The 22,118-nt window shown below is 36.1% G+C and overlaps 1 protein-coding gene across 3 annotated transcripts in view; it reads right to left on the bottom strand.

Moving 5' to 3' along the window:
- Positions 1-1,212: 1,212 nt before the first annotated feature.
- Positions 1,213-22,118, bottom strand: part of NAA25 (N-alpha-acetyltransferase 25, NatB auxiliary subunit) — a 60,815-nt gene continuing 39,909 nt past the window's right edge. For 2 of the 3 annotated variants that reach the window (XM_032471906.1, XM_032471905.1), the window contains 9 exons: positions 17,268-17,419; positions 16,598-16,723; positions 14,427-14,670; positions 13,875-13,998; positions 13,086-13,151; positions 11,857-11,954; positions 10,617-10,727; positions 8,461-8,622; positions 1,213-4,423 (listed from right to left, as the gene is read on the bottom strand). In XM_032471906.1, coding sequence (XP_032327797.1) covers positions 4,301-4,423; positions 8,461-8,622; positions 10,617-10,727; positions 11,857-11,954; positions 13,086-13,151; positions 13,875-13,998; positions 14,427-14,670; positions 16,598-16,723; positions 17,268-17,419 — 1,206 coding nt within the window. In that variant the 3' untranslated portion in view covers positions 1,213-4,300. The remainder of the gene's footprint in view (positions 4,424-8,460; positions 8,623-10,616; positions 10,728-11,856; positions 11,955-13,085; positions 13,152-13,874; positions 13,999-14,426; positions 14,671-16,597; positions 16,724-17,267; positions 17,420-22,118) is intronic. The other variant, XM_006178093.3, reaches the window with a different exon arrangement.

The raw sequence follows: 22,118 nt of genomic DNA on the forward strand, positions 1-22,118 counted from the left end.
AACATTAGAATTGCTTCAGGAGAGATTAATTATTTAATAGGGAACCAAGATAGAATCTGAGAATTTGAACATGGCCATCAAGACAAAGAATGAGATGGTGTATGTGTGTGTGTGTGTGGGGGGGGTGTTTGTTTCATTTTAGCTAATTTCATCAATGCTTAAGAGTTTGAATTTTATCCAGATCACTACCCCACTGGATGGATGGTCTTAGTAGCCGTATCTCCAGTAACTCTTTTTCTCATACGTAAAAACATCATCTGGGGCCCCTTTTTACTAAGATATATGGAAGCTGAGGGTGCAAAAACGAGCTGTGTGCTCCTCAAGCTTAAACTGCTGTAGGTATCCCACAAATAATTTTTATAAGCATTTGGCACATGGTTGCTTATCCTCTACTTGCTACTATGAAATACATGTCTGCATTGAGGCAGTGACAGCATCCCAAAAACAAGGAATGTGAAAAAGTATAAACCTGAGCCCGCCTTTCGGGGAAAGCTGGAAATGGCAGTGTCCACCTTTTGTTAAAGGAAAAAAGGAATACTGGAGTGGAGTTAATTCATAACTGAAGAGGCAGGCAAAAACTTAACTTTTTCAGGGCTCAGATAAGGCCATTAATTATCACAGGACAAAAAGGAAAAATACACAGCTCCTCTTTCCTCTGTGTTCTGTGTCTGAAGAAACTTTTGATCTCCACCTCTGGGCTCACATACCCCTGGATAAATCATGTCATCAGCCTGTCTGAAGTCCTCTGATTAAACTTACCCCTAAATTTGGAAATCTCCCTTCCCCTGGTGACAAACCGTGACTGACTGTTCTAATCCCTACTCTGCCTTCTGTCCTAATCCATCCCCCGCCACTCCTTTCACTGAGTCCCAGGCACCTGAGCCTTTTCTTTCAGTCACTGGAACAGGCTCAGCACTTTCCTGCCTTTTGCACTTGTGTTCCTTTTTTTCCATGGCTGACTCTTCATCATTCAGGTCAGATGGCACCACTCAAGGGGTCCTCTCATGACCCCACCTATCACATACGCTGATTTACGTTAGTCAGGACTTAATTACAAACTGGTATTTATTGTCTCTTCCCTCACCTCCTTCACTAACTAGGTTATAGAGTCTTGTTTACCATTATATCGGCAGAGCCTAAAACAGAAACTGGCACATAGTAAATAAGTGCTTAATACATATATGTTGAATTAATGAATGCTAGCACACAAAGTACTTTAAACAAACGGTCTAGTGGCCTTGGAATAAAAATTTTAAATTCACAAATATTACCATTTTGATGAAGAATGTAACAATACAAAATTGGGATGAATTATACCATTTAAAAGGTTGTGGCTTCTAGGAATCCGAACAAGAATGAACCAGGCAGAAATGCCAACTCAAAATGAAAGTGTTTATAAAATTAATTCATCTAGTTTAAAGTAGATTTGCTATGCTTCACTTAATTCTGAAGAAGGAAGAATATATACTTCCCATATTAATAAATCACATCAAAAAGTAGGAAGAGTTTCAGTAACAAGGCTGTAGGTACATTGAAACCCCTTTTTATATGAAAAGGTAAAATGAAAGACAAATCAAGATTGAACATAGTGATTGCAAAATATAATGCAATTTTGAACAATTAAAATTATGAAAATATACAAAACTGATGGGCAACACAGCTAGGCATTTGTACATTTTCCATTACGTGGAGAACACTAAAAATTTCTCTACCTTTTATCCGTATCAGATAAGTGATTTAAACCAAATGTTTGCTTTTGAGAGTCAACTTAGGATCTCAGTAGTATAAAAAGCAGTAATTTTTCAGTCTGTAAACAGTAGTCGTGTTTTTCTCTTCCTTTTTTTGTTTTTAAATAATCAATTTACCACACAAAAACAAAACAAAACAAAAAACCCACACAAACCAAAAACAGCAGCAGCAGCAATGAATTATTTGGGAATTCTCTTCAAATACCAATGACATAAAATTGCTGGAGAGGGTGCTTTTTTACTCATGTAAGAATATATATATATATATATATATATATATATATATATATATATATATATATATATATATTAACTGTACACAATTTATAGTGCATGACAGTTTCCAAAAGAACAGATCAATAAAAGATATTGGCCATTTTTGCATAATTTCATTCTTTTTTACAATTATCTCAAAATGTAAGAGGTTGGATCTAATTGAAATGCTACATTTAGTAGGAAAATCAACAAGTAACAAAGGAAGCATAACCTTGATGTAACATTATCTGTCACTAAAACCAGTAAAGGACCCAGATGCCCCTAGGCAAGAGACTAGTTAGGTAGACCACTGGAGTCACACACTGTCCCTGAGGACCAAGCCCAGCCTACTGAGCACACATATGCTAGATTGATCATGGTCAGTTGATAGACTTATTTCAAAGAGCATTTCTATTTCTATGTACAGTATTTTTGGATATTCAAAGAAACATCATTTTAAGAACACATGCCATACACACACATCCCTACCCCCATACACAAAGTTCCATTTAAATAGGCCATCGTTTTATGAAGTTATGATATATTGTTATTAAATTAGATTTGGAATCAGAATTTTCAGTTCATCTTGTTCAAGGCAGTTCTTCCTTTTAGGGTGGGGTGTGATAGTTGTGGCTGCCAACTTACATCAAAACTAGTTTTTTCAAATTCCTGGATGGACTAAGATTTCCAACAAGTCTTATTTTGAACAGGTAATTCATTAATTTTGAACAAAGTTTTCTTGGAAGTTGAGACAGTTATTAATTATATCAAATTATGAATCTAAGAAAGTCAAGGTGATGGGAACAAAATACAATTGCTTTGCATACAGAGAGTTTCCAAGCTCTTTTTTGGTTGCTTTAAAAGAAAAAAGTATCACATTTCACTGGATAAGTGAGTTGGAAAGGACCCTGAAGATCTTTGAGACCAATCCTCCATCAGACACTTGAATTTCCTCATCAAATTCATTTCTTTGTTTTTACAGAATTACTAACTTTAATGGTATCTGAGTAACAAAGACCAAAAACAGAAGCACAGATTCAAACATAAAAGTTACTAAAATAACTGTATAAACTGTAACATTTTCAAGAGCAATGTTTATCTTTTCTGTCAGACCAACCTCTGGAAGCTGCAGTCTTGGGGAGCTCCAGGCGAACAATGTAAACACCATCCTGGTATAATTCTCAAGTCTGAAAAAAGTAAACTGAACCTCAAACCCAATGGATAACATTTTTTTTGGCCAGCCTAAAACTTAAAACCTAGGTTAATTTCATAATATATTCTTTGCTTCCTTCCTTCTCAAACCCCCTACTTAAAAAACACTAAAGTATTAAATCTTTATTTTCAAGCATGTATACATACATGTATACATACATGTATACATGCTTGAAAACAGACATATATATGTAAAAGCATATACATATATATATATATATATATCTCACAAAACCAATGACATTGGTAGTAGACTTGCCTGCATAAATTATGTACACCTCTATTCTTTAAAACAGTGATTCGCATCTTTCCCATATAAATGAAAGACAGCAAGCTAATCCTCAGCAGGCTTACAAGTGGTCTGCACTACTTTTCCCTCCAAACAGCTGCAAGTTAACTGAAGCCTATCTGTGATTTACTCTCACAGGAGCTAAGATGGGGAGGTCTCGGCCTTTGGGACTATTAAGCTGAAAAATGAGGGCCTGTGGTCCTCTGAGTGACGCCCTTCAGTGGCAGGTGCTTATGCCAAGTTTCACCTGAGGCCCTTTGGGTACCTGCCTTGGGTTCTGTGGGAGCCAAGCAACTGAGGAAGCCTCAAAACTAAACTGGTAATGTGGAAAGAAGGCCTGCTCCCAGTCACGGGCCCCCTCTATTTCTGCTTTCTAAGGCTCCAGGAGCAGACCAAAACGCCCTATGCTATAACAGTAGAGCAATTCAGCTGCTCTGAGGTCGATGCTTTACGCTTAATTTCTATTGCTGCTTTTATAGACCCCTCCTCCCCACCAGATGTTTCTGGTGATAGAAGGGAAGAGAAAAAGTTGGGTTCTCTTGTGGCTGCCATATGCATATGAACATGTATAAAAAGTGGTCAAACCCAGATGAGGGTCCTGCTTCTGGTTTATATACAATAATTTAATCAGTTGTATACATTTAATACCTAAAAAATTAATTCACGATCAAAGTCCTTCATGCATTTTATGAGGAAGTTCTGGATTAAAATGATGGTCAACCAGATGTAGCTTTTGCCTGGGAAGATGATGTCATTTTCTATTGTAGAGTTATCAGTGTCTGTGGTTCACACTAACTTAAATTTTTAGTTTCTTTGTGGTCTCAAGTCTTTTTTTCAACAGCTCCCCAATTTCCAGAAGAGAGTGCAGGTAACTGCTCTGCACCTTCCTTTGCACAGTCTTTGAAAATTTTCTCTCTTCCTACAAAGGAGATAAGAATTAGTAGTCTTGGTCAGAAAGCATTCCCCCAGATTACAGTTCCTCAGATATAAATTAAAATTACCATTACCTTTGGACACTCTGCAAGCTCCATCAGAACAGAGTGGGTCATTTTCAATTTCATTAAATGCAAAGAAGGCTAAACTCATCACAGATGTATATTTTTCCATGTGATTTTTCACTGAGACCCTGTTGCTTTAGTATTACTATTCTTTCAAGTAACCTTTTAATAAATGATATAAAGTTGGAAAACTGAGATTTCTGATTACTAGTTTTCATCAAGAAACAAGTTAGAAAATTATTACTAAGTAGACTGGCCATAAAATCACTACTATTTTGTTATGAGCTATACAAAGTAGAAAAAAGGAGATTTCTGATTATTAGATTCATCAGGAAATAAAAGTAGAAAACAATTTTTAATTGAAGTATAGTCAGTTACAATGTGTCAATTTCTGGTGGACAGCATATCCCAGTCATGCATATAGATACAGATATTCATTTTCATATAGAAACTTATTATTAATCTAGATATTATCAGTCACTTTTTAAAAGGGCATCAAATTGACCAGTATCACCTTTTCTAGTTACAATATTGACAGACCTCCCTCCATAATGACAAAGTCCACAAGTTCCAGAGGCCAAACAACTAAAAAAGACCAAAGTTTTCCTAAGGCTATTCAAATATGTGAGTTAAATACTTGCCGTATGCTTGATCTGTGGCAGAGACCACAAAAAATAAAGGCGATGAAGTGTTCAAACACACAAAGGTGGTTGGTTGAAAACTGGCTAGTTTTACATGAAGTTAGCAGTATTGTAAAGCCCAAAAGAAACCAGGTAAGCACACTTTATCACCCAACATATGCATAAGAAGGCATGTACAACAAATGCATTTTATTCAGTACTGTATGTAAAAGCAAATGTAAAGAAACAACCTAAAATGTCCAATAGTTATGGTGCATTCATATTTTGAATACTATGCAGTTGTTCAAAAGAACAAGTACAAGGCGGTAGTACTCCAGAAGCCCACGGTGTTTCAAGTTTAGAAAGAAAGGAAAGAAAAAAAGACGTAAACCCAACGGAAATGGAATTGAAGAGATGTTCTTTTTAACCCAAAAGAAAGTACTCAGCACTATATGGATCCTACATTTGGTAGCCAGTGCCGCTCAGTATTATGACTTTAACAAAATAAGGCAATATAAGGCCATTATTGTTTTGTTTAATCCTCACTATAATCCTATGAAGTATTATTATGATTTCCATTTTACAAATAAAGAAATTGAGGCCCAAAGAGGTTAAGTGACTTTCCTGAGGTCAAAGGATGAGGACAGAACCAGGTCTTGAAAAATCTAGAGAGTAGCTCAGAGTTAAGGATAACCTCTAGAATAACCAAAACGAGAAATTTTATTCCTCATTTCAGGAGGCAGACAGATCTTTTAACAAGAACAACCACTCAACAATCTCAACAACAGCAGAGCTACTGTGCGCGGACTCTGTCAGATGACTCACAGTCCCATACAATTCACTTTCCTGCTTCCGTGATTTTTTTGTCTGTGCCTCCTTCTGCTTGAGATTCCTTTCCTCCCTTCCTCTTTGCCTGGTGAAAATTTATTAATCCTCAAATGTCCCCTTTCCAGTGAGCCTCTTTTTGACTCACTCAGGTTTCTGTGCTTATATCGTATCTCCAACTTAGTAAGTAATCTATATGCATCTTTCTGTAGCCAGTCTCTCTACAGCCAGGTCTTTGATCACTGTACTTCTACAAGCACTTAGCCCAACAATAGTGAGCTCAATAAATCAGTATCTACTTACTGACAATCTTAAAGATGCCCAACAAAGCCCAACCACATGAAGTAATCTGACACCTGTTCAAGTGTGCAATCCTTAAGACTTTTTTTCAAAATAGGTACTGTAATTTTAAGTTTTTATTTTTCTATTACTATTCACAAAAGGGCATGAGAGTTGGAGTAGAGAATGAGTTTATGTTTAGTCTAAAAAGTAAAAAGTTAAACAGCTACAAATCTACTACTATAAATTACCAGATTTCTTTGTATGTAAAAGTGGTCCAAAAGGACCAGGAAGTGTCCCCCCTTTTGGCATGCAGAAGGCAGAATCCTGCCCGGGATGTACCTATTTCACAGGGCCTGGAAGTCATAAAGGCTAATGGCAGATACAGATGTGTTACGGGAATATGGAAGAGGGAGAGGTGGGTGTGACTCTGGTTGGTGGGACTGGGACTCCCTTGGGGCTGGGAACTGGGAGGCACTATTCTCTACTTTCTAATTCTCTTGTAACAAACATACATTGTGTCTCTAAGGAAATAACGAAAAACTACAGAGCAATTAAAAAAACACGGTAGGTAAGTATTTATATGATCTAGAGACCAAATACAAAAAGCAAGAGACAAAACAGTGTGTATAGTATGCTATCATTTGTGTTTAAAGGCAAGAGAGGTGGGAGGAGGGACATAGAAAACCCATCTACAAGTATATTATGTCTAACTCAGGAAGAGTACACAAGGAATTATTGATAACAGCAATTCATTCTTGGAAAAGCGACCTAGGGAATGGGTTAGAATGGGAAGGAGACATTTTACTGTATATTCTTTCTTTACTCTTTGAATTTTTTTTTTACCCCCGTGCATATTTTACTTTCCAAAATAATCTAAGGCTTAAAAAAAGGAAGGCAAAAATACTAAATTAATAATCCATCAATTAGTACTTCTAATAGCCACTGAAGTCTATATTCATTCTAATGTACATAGGAAAATAGCTGAATATAAGACTTCACTAGCTAAAACCAAACTTCTAGTCATTATGTCTGCTTTCTTTCTTTAATCTATCTTTGAAAATTTTAAATGCTCTGAGCCCCTACACACAGTACACCCCTTGTTAAAAGCTCTAACATGTTGAAGTTTTACAAAAGAGAGGTTTTATAACCTCTTAAAGCTGGTGTGCCAAGCAAGATTCCATTCATTCCCTTCCCTAGGAGGGCCTGGGTATAGGGCTTGTGCTAGCATGATGGCTGCCTTCAGATTACTGGATGAGCTCCCTCCTCAGCAGAGGCTTAGGTCAGACAAACTACTCAAGGAAAGCATTTCCTCAAGATCAGAGTTTCATCACTGGAACAACTAGCCAGAAACAGGTGGCTCCACCATTGCCCTTCTGGCCTCTAACAAAATCCTATGCCTACTCCAGGCTGGGGCATGTTAACTCACCTGACACCATTTGTTCAATTTTTCAATTAACTTTTTAAAAAGCATCCACATTTTAAAGGTAAGACTTTACAGGGATTTTGCCAGCAAAATTTTAAGAAACCAAATTAAAATAATTATCAGGAGAAATCTAACAACTGGTACCTTTCATTCTATACTTGCTTCCATTCCTTTTTGGCTGTCTTGCTCTGGCCTAATTATTACTGACTTAATTATTTCTGATATTCAGTATCTCTCCTTTTTGAAGTGACAACTGCTGGGCTGGCAGTTTTCCAGTTATTGGATCTAGCCCATCCAGGAGAAGTTAAGTTCTCACTCAAGGAGATTGTCCCTGGATCTTAAAAGTTTGGCTGGTTTCCTCGGGTTCTCAAAATAGGGACAGTACTAGGGAGAAGATACAGCTCAAGTGGCAGAGCACATGCTTAGCATGCACAAGGTGCTGGGTTCAATCCCCAGTACCTCCTCTATAAACAAACCAACCAACCAACCTAATTATCTCCACCCTCACAAAAAAAAGAAAAAAGGGAAAAAATGGGGACAGTACTAATTCTATTCCTCAACAATTCATCAGTAGTTTTCACAGTAAAAGAACAACCCCAAAAATGGGATTAGGGTAGGGATGTGGGGAATGAAGGAGGAGGAGAACCTACCACTAATAACACAGCAAAAAACTACTGCCAGGCACCTTATAATCCCAAGTCCTAAGGAGAGAATGATAAATTCAAAATTAACTTGTCCTTGTGATAAAGATAAGAACATTTGCATATCTACATAACTTAGTGCTGATCACCTACAGTCAGTCTCTTACCATGTAGTCTCTTACCAGTGAGAGAGAAGTGTCTTCTAAAATAAGTTCTTCAAGTTTAAGTGCAATTAGATGTGTTTCAAGCCCTTTAATATGATCCACAACATTGGAAATTAATGTCTGAATCCCAGTAACATAGTCTTGGAAACTGGTAAAGACAGGTGGCTAGAAAAAGATTTTTTAAAAAGTTGAAAGATTGTCAAACATATTTCCCATGCTTATATCACATAAGCTATACTAATTTCATGCTATAGCATTACTTAATTCTATTAATAATAACAAGGATGAATATAGTTTTGTATATTAAGACAGTCTCTCAAACCAAGGTAAATTTAATAACCACCACATAATGCTAATTCAGCAACAATGACTTTTATACAATGAGGTCTTATTTTGCTCTGGGGAACTGGAGGTGAAAAATCAGTAAAAAAAAAAAAAAAATAATCTTAGTTGGTCATTAACTTCAGACTAGGAATCTCCTGGAACACTGAAGGAGATGAGAGGAACCAGGACTTCATTTCTTCTCTTTATGTCTTTGAGATTTTTCTCTAATGTTGATAACAGAAATGGAAATTCTAAGTTCTAATGAAAAAAATTATGGGTGACAACAACCAAGAGAATTCTGAAAAAAAGGGAAACTTAAGCTAGTAGATATTAGAATATATTATAAAGCTACATTAAATCCAGATGATAGTGGTATATAATTAACAAAGAATGAAAGGAAACAAGTCCCAAGATAGAGCAAAGAATATAAGAGAATTTAAAAGGTGACATTTCAAAATGGTGGTTTCAAGTGGATGAATGGTACTGAGATAATATAAAATAAATAAAATAATAAATACCAAAATAAATTCCGAATAGATTTAGATACTTAATTTTAAAAAAAATCCATCAAAGCACCAGAAGAGAATTTAGGTGGTGGCTTCTGCAATCTTAAATTGAACAGGCTTTTCTAAACATTATACTAACCTAGGAGCCATTTAAAAAAAAAAAAAAAAACTTTGTTTTTCAAAAAGTTACTATATTGACCCCCCCAAAAATCACTCAAGTTAAAAGACAAATGACAAACTGAAAAAAACTGCATCTTGTAGGTAAAAGGATTAATAACACTGTTATGTTAAGAACCCAATAGCTCAAAATATATCAATGGAAAAAATACTACTACCACAATAAAAAAGTTGGGGCAAAAACAGAACAGAAAATACATCAAAGAAATCCCAGCAATAAGATAAATTTTAAAAACAGATAAACACAAGAAATCTAGCCAATCAACTAGCTTTTCACTCAAGAAGTCTTCTTTGAAGGCTGAACATCAATGGAGTTCTTTTAATGCAAATTAAAAAAGAGGGAGTACCAATGTTTGCCTATCCAGTGGGTAAGGATACAGACACACCACACTGTTGGGAAATGTAAAAATATATACAAGTATCCCCAGCTTTTCTACAGTTTGCTTTATGCCACTTAGCTTTTTTGAAAGACCTACATTAATTAGTACCTGCTTTTGTCAACCAAAAAAAACCCGAAGAGCATTTTTTTTTTAATGGGGAAAAAAAGGGGGTTGGGGAGGGGAGGGTGGGCAGCAAGCTACTGTGGAAGCAGCACACACCCCTAGCAACAAGAGTGGCACTGGAACTACACTCAGCACCAAGCCGCCACCGCTTTGCACTGTCTGTAAGCATCTGTGCTTTATCTCAGTTTATTTTCTGCATCCATCAGCAAGATGTAGCCTAGAGTAATAGCTTCTCCTCTTTATGCCACTTTAGCTTACAAAAGATTTCATAGGAATGCCGTACTTTTGGATAGCAGGGGAATCCTGTATATATATAGTAATCTCAGACCTAGGAGATAGCCTAAGATCGTATTATAAACTCATCTGGTGTCATTTGTCCATACTTTAATAGTGGCACTATTTTATAATATTTTAAAAATTAGAATCAAACAAAAAGCAAATGTGGCAAATTGTTAATAAGTGGTGAATCTAGGTGAGGATATCTGGGTGTCATTATACTAGTCTTTCAGCTTTCCTGCAGGTGTATAATTTTTTTTTTAAGTTAAGGAGAGAGAATGAATGCATATAGGATCCTAAGGTCTCTTACACCATGCAGGAAAACAGTGAAAAGAAAAAGGAGCATGTGGCCAGACTGTCACTTGTGTTTTACCATGATGATGCTGGTTTCTTTTTTCTTCTTCTTCTTTTTCTGTAAATTTAACTTGTATGGTCGTAGGACACTCTCACAGTAACTGGACACCCAAAGGATAATAGAAATAGTCTGAAAAAGGAAAAATTGCAAATTCATCTATAAGGATTACACTCAAGGTATCTATGAGGAACAAAGATTATGGACTAAACAAATTCTGTGCAGTTCTTCTATGCACATTCCTTCCATTTCTCTTCTAAGTCTCCACTCTCCAATTTCCAGGATCACATTGATCCAGGTCTTCCTCATCTCCTGCTCAGAATTCTGTAATAATTTAGATCTTTTTTTTCCCCTGGCTTTCCCAGCTCTAAACCCACTCTCCACTCCGTCCAATTTCCTTTCCCTTCCATGACATCCTTTTCACTGAAGTTAAAGGGTCCAAATTCCTAGGCATGGAATCCAAAGGTTCCTTACAAAATGCTTCTCCCCATCCACCTCTCCATCCAGGTAAGAAACTGTCTCATCTGCAAACCTTAACTTATATATGAAGAAATCTCCCAGGTTGGTCAGCACATATTCTCCTTTGTATTAAGTTAGGTGTTTACACATCTTCTGTTTACACAGTGTGTACATGTACATATACATGCAATTCTTTCTCATTCATTCATTCGTTCATTCATTCATTATCTCTTAGGCATTTCAATGTACCAGTCACCAAAACAGAGAATCCTGCCCTCAGGAAGCTTACACACTAGTAGGGAAGAAAAGTAAATAAACATGTATCAGAAAGAAAAGGAAAAAATATAATGGGTTATGAGTGTTTATGATCCTCCTCTTTTTCTCTCTGGCTGAAAAAGAGAGAACTTTGCTACAACAGCTCTTGGATTCTCCTTCATAATGCAGAATGTCGGTCATTAGTGAAATTTAAAAAGCTGGTGGAATTAACTTAAACTACATAATAGTTAAGTCAAAAAGGAGAATGAACAGAAAACAGCTAGATTTGGAATGAATCCGAGGAATTTTTAGAGATTAGTACAGCAAATTTCAAGAAGTTTACCCTAGCATTATGAAAAGAAATCTTCTTGATATTCTTGGAAGGAGTTAGTTCAGAAAATTTAAATTGCTTTTCAATTAACAATAGGCAGGGATGGGGGATTAAATTCCCAGGTATAAGATACCTATTACCTGTTCCTTTCTGAAAAATTAATCTTGCATACAATTAAGGAAAATTGAGTTTTTCAGGAAGAGAACAAACACATACCTCAACAAAGAAGACTAAATTTTCTAAAAGAGTAGGATGTGTTTTCAAGTTACCACCTTTAACTTCTAAGAGATCACCTTTACATTTACTGAAGACATCTGAAAACAAAAATATTTTATGGTTTTATTCAGCTTTTGTTTCAACGTTATTTTTAGGAACACAATGCACAATCTAATAAAGAATAAGCAAATATAAAGGCTTAATCCAGAAAGTTCCTCCACCCCAATGAACCAAACACCAAAGCCTATCTATTTTAAGCTCTTTAAAAGGACACATGACTACTGCTCTATTGTTTTCAAAACATAAAAAGTAGACTTATAAATTATATATTCCAGGCTCTAAACACTAGCTAAGCCTTTTCATTGATAGGCCATTGGCACAATAAAATTAAGACTTCAAGTGGATGATTCAGAAGAACTTGTGCCATTATGTACTAAAAGATCAAGATGCATGGTAGAATTCCACCTTCATAACAAATACCATGTTTTATTCTCATAATCTTAATCATCTTTTAATTTTGTCTTCATTTGAACAATAAAATAAAAGACTGTTAGGCTCCTGAAAAGAAAGATACTTATAGATTTGAAATGCCGTTTATGAAACAATTTCATTTCTAGGAATTTAATCCCAAAGAAAAACTCAAGTAAGCACCCAAACAATTGTGTACCAAGATGTTTATTTCAGCACTGTTATACATAATATATTATGTACTCAGAGTACATAAATAAATCTGGGACACTGATACAATACTGTGGAATAGTATGCAGCCCGTAAAACAAATGGGGGTGTATTTAAATAACTGGCATGCTTAAGATGTCCAATATAACAACAAAAGTAAAACCAGAAAAGCACATATTATACTTTTTCATAAAAAACAAAAACAAAAACAAAAGCAAAAAAAACCAGAACTACATTTTTCCATTAGTACATCTATGACTAAGTTTAGGTAGTATCTTGAAATATGGACTCCAAAGTGTCAGCAGCACACACTCACTTACCTCTGGGGGAATGGAGCTGGGAGACCGGAAAAGATCACACCCATCTGTGTACCATTTTATAACAGGTTACTACTACTTTTGTAATCAAAACTTTTTAAAGTTAGAAACAAGTCTTTAAAAATACCAAAAGCGTGCATTATTATTTTCAAATCCTTTTCAAGTTTCTATTTAAAAATGAGCTACTGTCAGACAATCAGGTACTATATGGGAATCCACAGTAAGGATACGTACCTTTTAATTGTTCTAGTAAAGACTTAAGACTATTCTCTACTCGCTCTTGGATCTCCACTGTATCCTCTAAAATTGAAAAACAATGAAAAACTTTCAATTCCTTTTTTTAGTAAGATAAAGAAGCAAGACCAATACCTGGAAGCAATGCATGTGCAACGACATTTTCTTTTCTCTTAACACCCACAGGCATGTAAATTCCATTACTGAGAGCAGAAAGAAAGATGAAAGACAGGAAAAGGAAAAGGAAGGAGAAAAAGAAAGAGAAAAAGAAAAGAAAGGTAATAATAACCTTTCTTCCAAAAGCACTCCCTAAAATTCTCTAGAAGGACTAGGAATCTATGTATTTCAAATAGTCTAAATGACAAGGTCTACAAATATGACTTAGGAAACACAAAACACAAACAAAAAAACACAGCCTATATGGTATTTGCGATTCTCACTGGGTTGAGAGCTTAAAAAAAAAATTTCTTCTCTAGAAAGTTTAGGCCTTCATTTTTAAGTAAAGAATTAAATCTGAAATCCAATAATATTTCAACAAATCAAGGATTTCTTTAACTTTTGGCCCCTCCAAATGATTTTAAATATGGAAAGGACTTAAGCTTCTAAAATATTATTTTGTAACCTGTGAATGCACTTTCTCGTATATTAAACCAGACATTCCAGAACAACTTCCAGCTCCCATCTCTTCCAAATTTTCCCAAATATATGAAGTTATAGATATTTTGTTGCATTTATTAAGTTTTCAGTTACAAAGACCCAGTAAATATGCTCATGCAAGTATATACTTACCTAAACCATTGGTGTCTAGCTCATAAATATCACTAACAAGATAAAAAGAGCTGGTCTGACACTGAGAACAACCAGAATTGAAGAATCCAGCCATTCTGGTAGGTACAGGACCAAGGAAAGGATACTAGAAAAGGGGAAAAAAAAAAAGCGATGTTCTTTTTATCCGTTGACATTTAAATCCATAAAATATAAAATAAGTAAACAAAGAACGGTAACTACTGGATAAAAATCTGTCTCTGTGATTAAGTTACAAATCACTCATCAGCAAACTAATAATAACCAAATCATTACAATGAAAACAGAAATGCTGTATTAGTTTGTTGATAACTATTTAAAATTTACCATCACAAAAAAAAGCAATTTTGCTTTTCTTCACTACCCAGTTTGGATATTGAGGAAGCCTCTGCAATTCTCCAAATTTAAAAAGTTGATCTTTTTCTTGTAGATGGGACAAAATACTGTTCTTTACTACTCACCCATCACCCAATTCCTATTTTCAAAAAGACAGTACAGCTTATTGCAGCTTTGATGGTAAATATACATTGGTGGTACCTTAATTTCCCTCTCAATAAATCGCTTTCCTGTCTCCAGGGCCACTTCCAGCTGTTGAAGGAGCAAACGGAGAATATCAATCCGGGAGGATACACCATTCTCAGTGGTCTTCTCTGAGTTCTTTGGCTCCACAGAGTGGTTAAGACTTGAGAGTCCACTGATCAGCCTCAAGGTTAAGGAACGGATTCTTAACCACATTGTCTCCTCCTCCAAGGAAAGTTTCTTATCTTCTTCAGAAACATCCCTTAAAAAGAAACATCCCCAAACCATCTATTTTATTTGTATTGCCTTTAAATCTTTCAAAGTTCACTTTCATCAGTCAAGGCACCTTTGAACAGTCTCAGTTTTCATTTAACAGCTGAATGATCTTGGATCAACCAATTGTTTTGGTATCCATAAAATGGGAATGATAACCTACCTAACAGGTCATTTTCCCCTTAACTGAGACTTATTTTTTTTGATGATAAAACATATAACATAAAAATTTCAAAAGACAGAAAAGTTAAAAAAAAAAAAAAAGGGAAGGAAAATGTGTCCTGATAACCAAGAACCCACAATATTAACAGGCTTGATACAGATTCTTTCAGACTTTTGCAATACAGATGTACAAAATTTAACTAAAAATATTTACATAACTTAATATATTTTAAACAAATAAAATGGGTTCACAGTGTTTATACTATTTCATAAATTGCATCTTTTTATGATAGTATATGCAGAAAAGAGTTAACATAGCAAGCCTAAGGCTATTGTCTTTAGAAGGGCCTGCTTGCAAGGTTGATCCTTGGCTGATGTCTGGGAACCTGCAACACCAACCATTCCCTCAATGTAACAGTGGCTCACTGTGCCTAGACTATTTGTACAAACCATGTGGTTTAGGGTGAACAGTGCTTTCCTTCTGGGAGTCTGGAATGTCGGTACAAGCTAGACAGAGGGTGCCTCTGTAACCTGCTGATAAAAACCTTGGGCACCAAATCTCTAATGGGCTTCTCTGGGCAGAAATATTGCACACGTTAACTGCATTTTTTGCTGCTGGAGAAAGGAGCACGCTCAGGATGTTCCTTCCTAGCAAGGAGAGAACACTGGAAGTCAGTGCATGGAGTTCTCCATACTGCACCTCTGTCTTTTTCTTTGGCTTTTCCTGTCACATATCCTTCTGTTACAATAAACCTTAGCTGTGGGTATGACTACATGCTCAGTCCCACGAGTCCTAGCAAATCACTGAATGTGGTCGTGGCAACCCCCAAATCACAGCATACTCAGAACTACCTCATATACATGTTTCTGCATGCTCATGTACTTATTTCCTTAGTTTTCACTTTCCTAGAAGTGGATCTGCTGCATAAAATGGTACTTATAATTCAGTGTTGATACCTATCACTGAAATTCCCTATAGGAAGGTTATATAAAGTTTTACTGCCATATAAGTGCACAACAACCATTTTCCCATAATCCTGCTGAGAATAAGGATTAATCTTTTTTATCAGATAGTCTAAATCTTTGTCCAATAGATTAAAAAACAAATCTTTATTGCTGTAAACTGCATTTCTTTGAACTTCCTGTTAAACCCTTTGCCTCATTTGTTTTTTAGTTATCTTCTTACTGATTTATTGAGTTCTCTGTATATATGAAGGATATTAATATATATGAAGAAATTTACCAATTTACCGGATACCTCTAGAACTTGTTAATAAATTTATTTCTATATAGAAGGCTAATTTTTACAGAGGTCAAATCTTTTGTTTCCAGATCTGGTATAATGCTAAGAAAGGCCTTCCCAACCATTTAAAAATGTTTTTTATATTTTCTTCTAGAATTTCTAAGTTTTAACATAGAATCTTTAATCCATCTGCAATCTGTTTCATGTACTCTATGAAGGAGGATCTAACTTTTAGATTAACCAGGAATCTCAACATATGGATGAGGTTTATTTTCTTCCTTTGGCTTATCTGTATTTTCTGATCCCTACAACAAACTTGTTATTTTATATATATATATATACACACACACACACATATACATATATATATATTCATTAAATATTTTAACATATTTTATTATTTATATTTATATTATATATATTATATATTTATATATACATGCAATTTTAAAACTCTTAAATTTATCATAATTCTTTAACAATAAATTGCTTGGGGTTAAATTTCAGTTACCTGTCTTTTGGATCCCAGCTAAAGAAAACATTTAAGTCTCTGTTGTCTCGCAAGGCTTCCCATGGAATGTCATCTTCTTCTGGCCGAAGATTCATTGACTTTATACTTTCTGCTAAGCTGGCTGTTCTGTGATATAGAAAATTTATTTAAGTATTGTTCAATAGTAAAATAGCCATGAAAACATATTAGCCAGGACTTTGTTTTACTAGAAAGAGAGAAAAGGAAAGAAGAGCAAAGGAAGAAAAGAAGGCTTTATTAACAAGTAAAAGCTCATATAAGGTGAAACAGAACCAAGCCCTGATAATACTGGCCTGCTACACGGCAAGAGAAATGCATGTGGAGGCCCAACCAAAGTAAAGTTCACCAGCATTAATTCCTGAAATCCCATGTTTGCAGGATGTGGGTAACCTTGTAAACACAATATGGACCAGGGATAATGGCCATGGCCTAGCTGGCTTCTGTCTGGAACCTGGGATGGTGCAGGCTGTACTCTTTATCACTCCCCATGACAGGCACCTTCCCCTTTCTTCCCTGTCCCTTCCTAATTTTTCTTTTTTCCCCCTATTCTTCCTTAGCGTAAGCCCACTGATGACACCCATGAGACCTATTAGTGGCTCTCAGCATCTGCTCTAAACCCTTATTTCCTTATTAGCTCTTGTGCAATACTTACATATTTGCTTCAAGTAGAAGGTCTAACAACATCCGTTCAGTACGGACTTGTGCAAAATGAAGAGAATTATTCAGCCTGTTCCTAAAAGCGATAAACTCTGGGATCTTCTCAAATGCACCATATTTGTAAGCTTGAATAATATATTCTGAGGTCTGGGAAGGAAAGACATCACCATGGTATAAATATTTCACAGATCAGGCAGTGAAGGCAAACCTTGCCAGACAAAATGAAACAACACTCAAACTAAAATTAAGATGTTGAATCTAATCTTTAAAGTTCTTGGTCACCAAGTAGAATATCAGCTTTTAAAAATGTTCTTTTTCTTCTATCCTATACTGGAGTCAAATGTCTGCTTTACTACTGTTACTACTAATAGCACCCAGCTGCTGCTACAACCACATAGACTTTCTTCTAGCAATTATGTCTTTCAGTTCAACAGGACTGAAGGTTTTCTTATACTACATCAGTCAAAAATTTGGTTAGTGCCACTGCGGAAGGGATCTTACTCCATGTTTTTCTGCATCTAAGTTAAACTCTGCTTTATACAAAGGTTCCCCAAAACACTAGAATAATATACCATCCCATTACCACCATAAATAAAAATCACTCTCCTTCAGAAAAAAGGACAGGCTGCTCCTTGGTTTTGCTTACTTCTGAATATTCTATCACAAACACAGGGCATATGTGCATTACATCAAGATGGAAGACACCAAACAAAAGACCTATAAAAATTCATGTCATAATCCATTCTGAGGACAGAAAGCACTCAAAAACCAGGCGACCTGTTCATCCAAACTACTATGCTGGAAAATTCCATAAACAAAGTAAAGGGAATGCTCACCACGTGTGCTTTAATTAGATTAATACATGTATACAGATGAAGCCTGAACAAAGGCAAGATAAAGAATTCTAAACAGAAATTCTGGCACAATAGAAGAAAATCTCAGGGAAGAACATTTCCTGAGTGTGGGCCATGCCATCAGGATCAGAAGTCAGAAGGGCACTCTTTTGGGCCAAGGAGAGCTGATGTCTGCCCCAAAGATAGCTCCTAGAAAAACCAGTCTTCTTGCACAGCCTCGGTCAGCTCTGCCCCCATCTCCATTATGACCGAATAACTTGCCCAATAGGAAAATAGGCCAATAGTCAACAACATACCCTCTGATACACAGCCTCGCAGGGTTCATTTCAGGCCGCGGGATTGCGCCACGGGCGCTAATTCAACTGCATTCGATGCGGCTTTTAAACCCCCATGGGACACCTCGGCGAGCTGTTTGCCTGCAGTATCTGGAGAAATTAAAGACGGACGGACACAAGAAAATTAAAAAGATTACTTGTGATCCTGCAGGTTTAAAGAAGGACTATCTGAAAAAGCTTAAGTATACCTTCTAGCGTGATTAAAGGACAGTGATACGCCCAATCAAGAAGAGGCCAGGATACTCTAAACTCAGATGCTTATCCAATGGCCTCTTGGCTTGGAAAATATAGCAAGGTTTACCATCAGCCCTTGCAAAAGGAACGTACAGTTTGAAAAAACCAGCTGGTTATGAACATGTGATCCAGCAACTAATCAGGATAAAAATTTGACTTTGGTGATTCCAACCAGATTTATTCATTACAGCTCAAAAATACACTGATTAAAGGAAAGAACTCAGCCTTACCGAGCATAGGGTAGTTTAAATTTCTGAGTGGTGCATGTAATACCACTTTAGGGGAAAAAAAGGCAAGAGAAAAATAAAGGGCCACAAAAGGGGAATGTAGTCCTTTAGCAAACTAAGAAGGTAACTATAGCTCTCTGGCTTCTCTTTGTAAGATAGTCCTCCTTTAATACTGCAATAAAGTGTTACTGCAGAGCTAGCAAAGGGCCTGGGCAGCTACCAACAGAACAAAGGACTGAAGAAGTACTAGAATTTGAAGAAACAACCCCCATTGGGACTGCAGGCAAACCCGGAAGCCATGGGTACTTTAAGTACTTTTGAATATCAGAAAATGGTGTCTATACCCGTTTTTATTCATTTATGCACCAATGAGGCTATTTAGATCCCATGTGGAATCCTGAAATGAACCCTGGTCATTATAAAAAAATTAGCAAAATACATAGACATCTAGCCCTTGAATAATGATCTTCATGAGACTTTTAAAGGCAAACTTTTTAAGTATAAACATGTAAACAACTTTTGGACATATGAAAATCTAAGCTCAGTTTTTGATCATAAAAATCTACAACAAAGTAAGACGACAGCAGACAATGACTCTTCCAGTAAGAAAACCCCTATGGAAACCTTCCAAATATAACTTTCAATCTCACAGCACAAAGCCTTACAAAGCAGATTTTCCCTTTAAGGAGTAGGTGTTCTTTCAATGAGCTAATTGAGAACTGAAATACATCACTCCAGGAAAAACCATTTGGGGATGCCAAAAACTATCAAGAATAAAAGATGTAGGGCAGAGAGTTTTAGCTTTCCAGAGAGATATTTCTAACACTATCAGAAGGTTTAATACATACAGTACAACACTACAACTGTGATCTTTCTTAGCTTCAAATTCCTATAGGAAAGAGTCCACACCACAGTCTCCATTTTCCTACCTAGTGACTTGGGCTAGGCATTAAGGTTTAAGGTATGTTATCCTTGCTGTATTTTGCTTTTGCCTCCAGCACCCCTCCCAGATTTTCTACTTTAATATGATTAAGTAGCTGTTTTCTTAGTAGTAATAAAAATAAATTTCAAGTAGAGTCTTAGTCCCAGATTACTAAAATGCTTTAATGTTATCAGGTTCAGCATTACATACATTCAGATGAACTAGTCATTCCTGCTACACACAACCACCAGCAAAACATCAAACAAAGATACAAAATGCCACTGTGGACAACATGCCCTCTCATCACTCTTGGGGATCTCGGATCTCCTTTCCTTATTACAATACTTTTGGTTGTTTTATTTTCTGTATACGTGTGTGTGTGTGTGTGTTTTCTTTTTTTTATGACCCCTCATCCTCCTCCCTCCCATTTTGTTTTCAAAACAACTATTGAGACACAACATTTGGGGGGGGGTTAAAGTTTAATTTTTATTACTATAAAATAATGTGCCTTTATTGACCAATCATGAACAATATAGTTCCTCTAGAATGCTGGATGATTGAAAACTAGAGTAAAACCAGTCACCAGACTTGGATTAATCCTTTATTTACCCCCCAATCCCACCTCAAAGCTATTCGAGAAACCGAACTTTCAAAAGGATCCTTCAGTATATCAAATGTTTCTTTAACTCTTCCTTAGAAATACAGAAATGATACAGATACACACTATTATATATAAAACAGATAAACAAGACCTACTGTATAGCACAGACAACTATATTTATCTCTTAATAACCTAAAATGGAAAAGAATCTGAAAAAGAATATATATATATATATATATGTATAACTGAATCACCTTGCTGTACCCCTGAAACACTATAAATCAACTATACTTCAATTTTTAAAAATTAAAAATTAAAAGAAGAAAAAAAATACAGAAATGAAACCCAGAATAATGAGATCTGAAGTACACTTTTCTTTCGATTTTTTTTTTTTTTAAATAGTTAGTGAAACTTCTTGAAAACAGAGAAGGGCAAGCACAGATACTTGAACACACAGTGAAAACTCCCAGATTTATAACCCAACTGCCCATTCATGCTAGGAGATTTTAGACGCAAAGCACTAGAAATGCCCTTCTGACACCAAAGCAGGGCCAGCACCTTCTGAGCAATACGTTCAGCTGCTGATACCCACTTTCGTCTCTCCCTGATCAGAAGCTATAGCACAAAATGAAGTCTGAACAGAGATACAGTCACTGTTGGGAGCCATGGGAGGAGAGGGAAAGAGCTTAAAAGCCAACTGATGATGATGAAACCCAGAAACCCTGGGTTTCATCAGCCCTCTAGGTCATACCCTGAAGCATAACCGAACATAATTAATGCAAGATGAGAATAACAAACCTATATTCTATTGTTCAGAAATGCTTTTGCCCTGTCCCAGTTTTTTATTTAATATACTCCTAACAAATTAGATGGAAGATAAATTAGCTATAGCCGTCATAGTTACAAAAGTTTTTTAAAAAAATCCTCATGAGTATTTGCCAAGAAGAACCTCAGAAACCAGCTTCCTTGCCAAGTTCCTTAGTTGCTGTCAGACCATGAAATTGGAACATTATGGGTGGATAATAGCTGGCATGGCCGAATTCCAGTGATGAGTCTCAGAAGCACATGAAACCAAGTAGTTAGTGACTATCTTAGAGACAAGCCTTATCTCCACATATGTTCCTGGGTGGTTCTGCACTGCTTGTCGACTGAGTAAGAGACATATGTTTTTCTACAAAAAATTCTGCTTAACTGACAAGTGGAGACCAAGTCTGCTTGCAGTGAAAAACACGGTGCAAATCCCATCCTTTCATTATGGCACATAAAAGCTTTATCTTATTTATCGCTACTTTAAAAAAGTATGCTATTGATCTACGTTTCTTGAAATGCCCTTCAATTGGTCAGTTTTATAGTTCTAAGAAAATACAAGTGCATTCTCTGTTAGCTAAGAGAACAGTGGTTATAAACTTCAGAAATAAAGGTAACAGAGAACAGCTGCTATGGCAGAATCATATATGGCATCCTAGACTATAAACTCTAGTGGGCTATTTCTTATACCCTTAGAAAGTCTCTTAGAGATTAAAAGACAGACCTAAGATGTATAACACTTCCTTTTCAGCTAAGACCCAGTTTTAAGTGCAACTTCACATGGATTCTATTTAACACACCCATTCTAACAACCACAAATAACCCTTTACCTCTAACAGCCTTAGCCAGTGAGCTATGGCCTAAGG

Source organism: Camelus ferus, chromosome 32 (assembly GCF_009834535.1).
Source record: "Camelus ferus isolate YT-003-E chromosome 32, BCGSAC_Cfer_1.0, whole genome shotgun sequence".
Taxonomy (NCBI): domain Eukaryota; kingdom Metazoa; phylum Chordata; class Mammalia; order Artiodactyla; family Camelidae; genus Camelus; species Camelus ferus.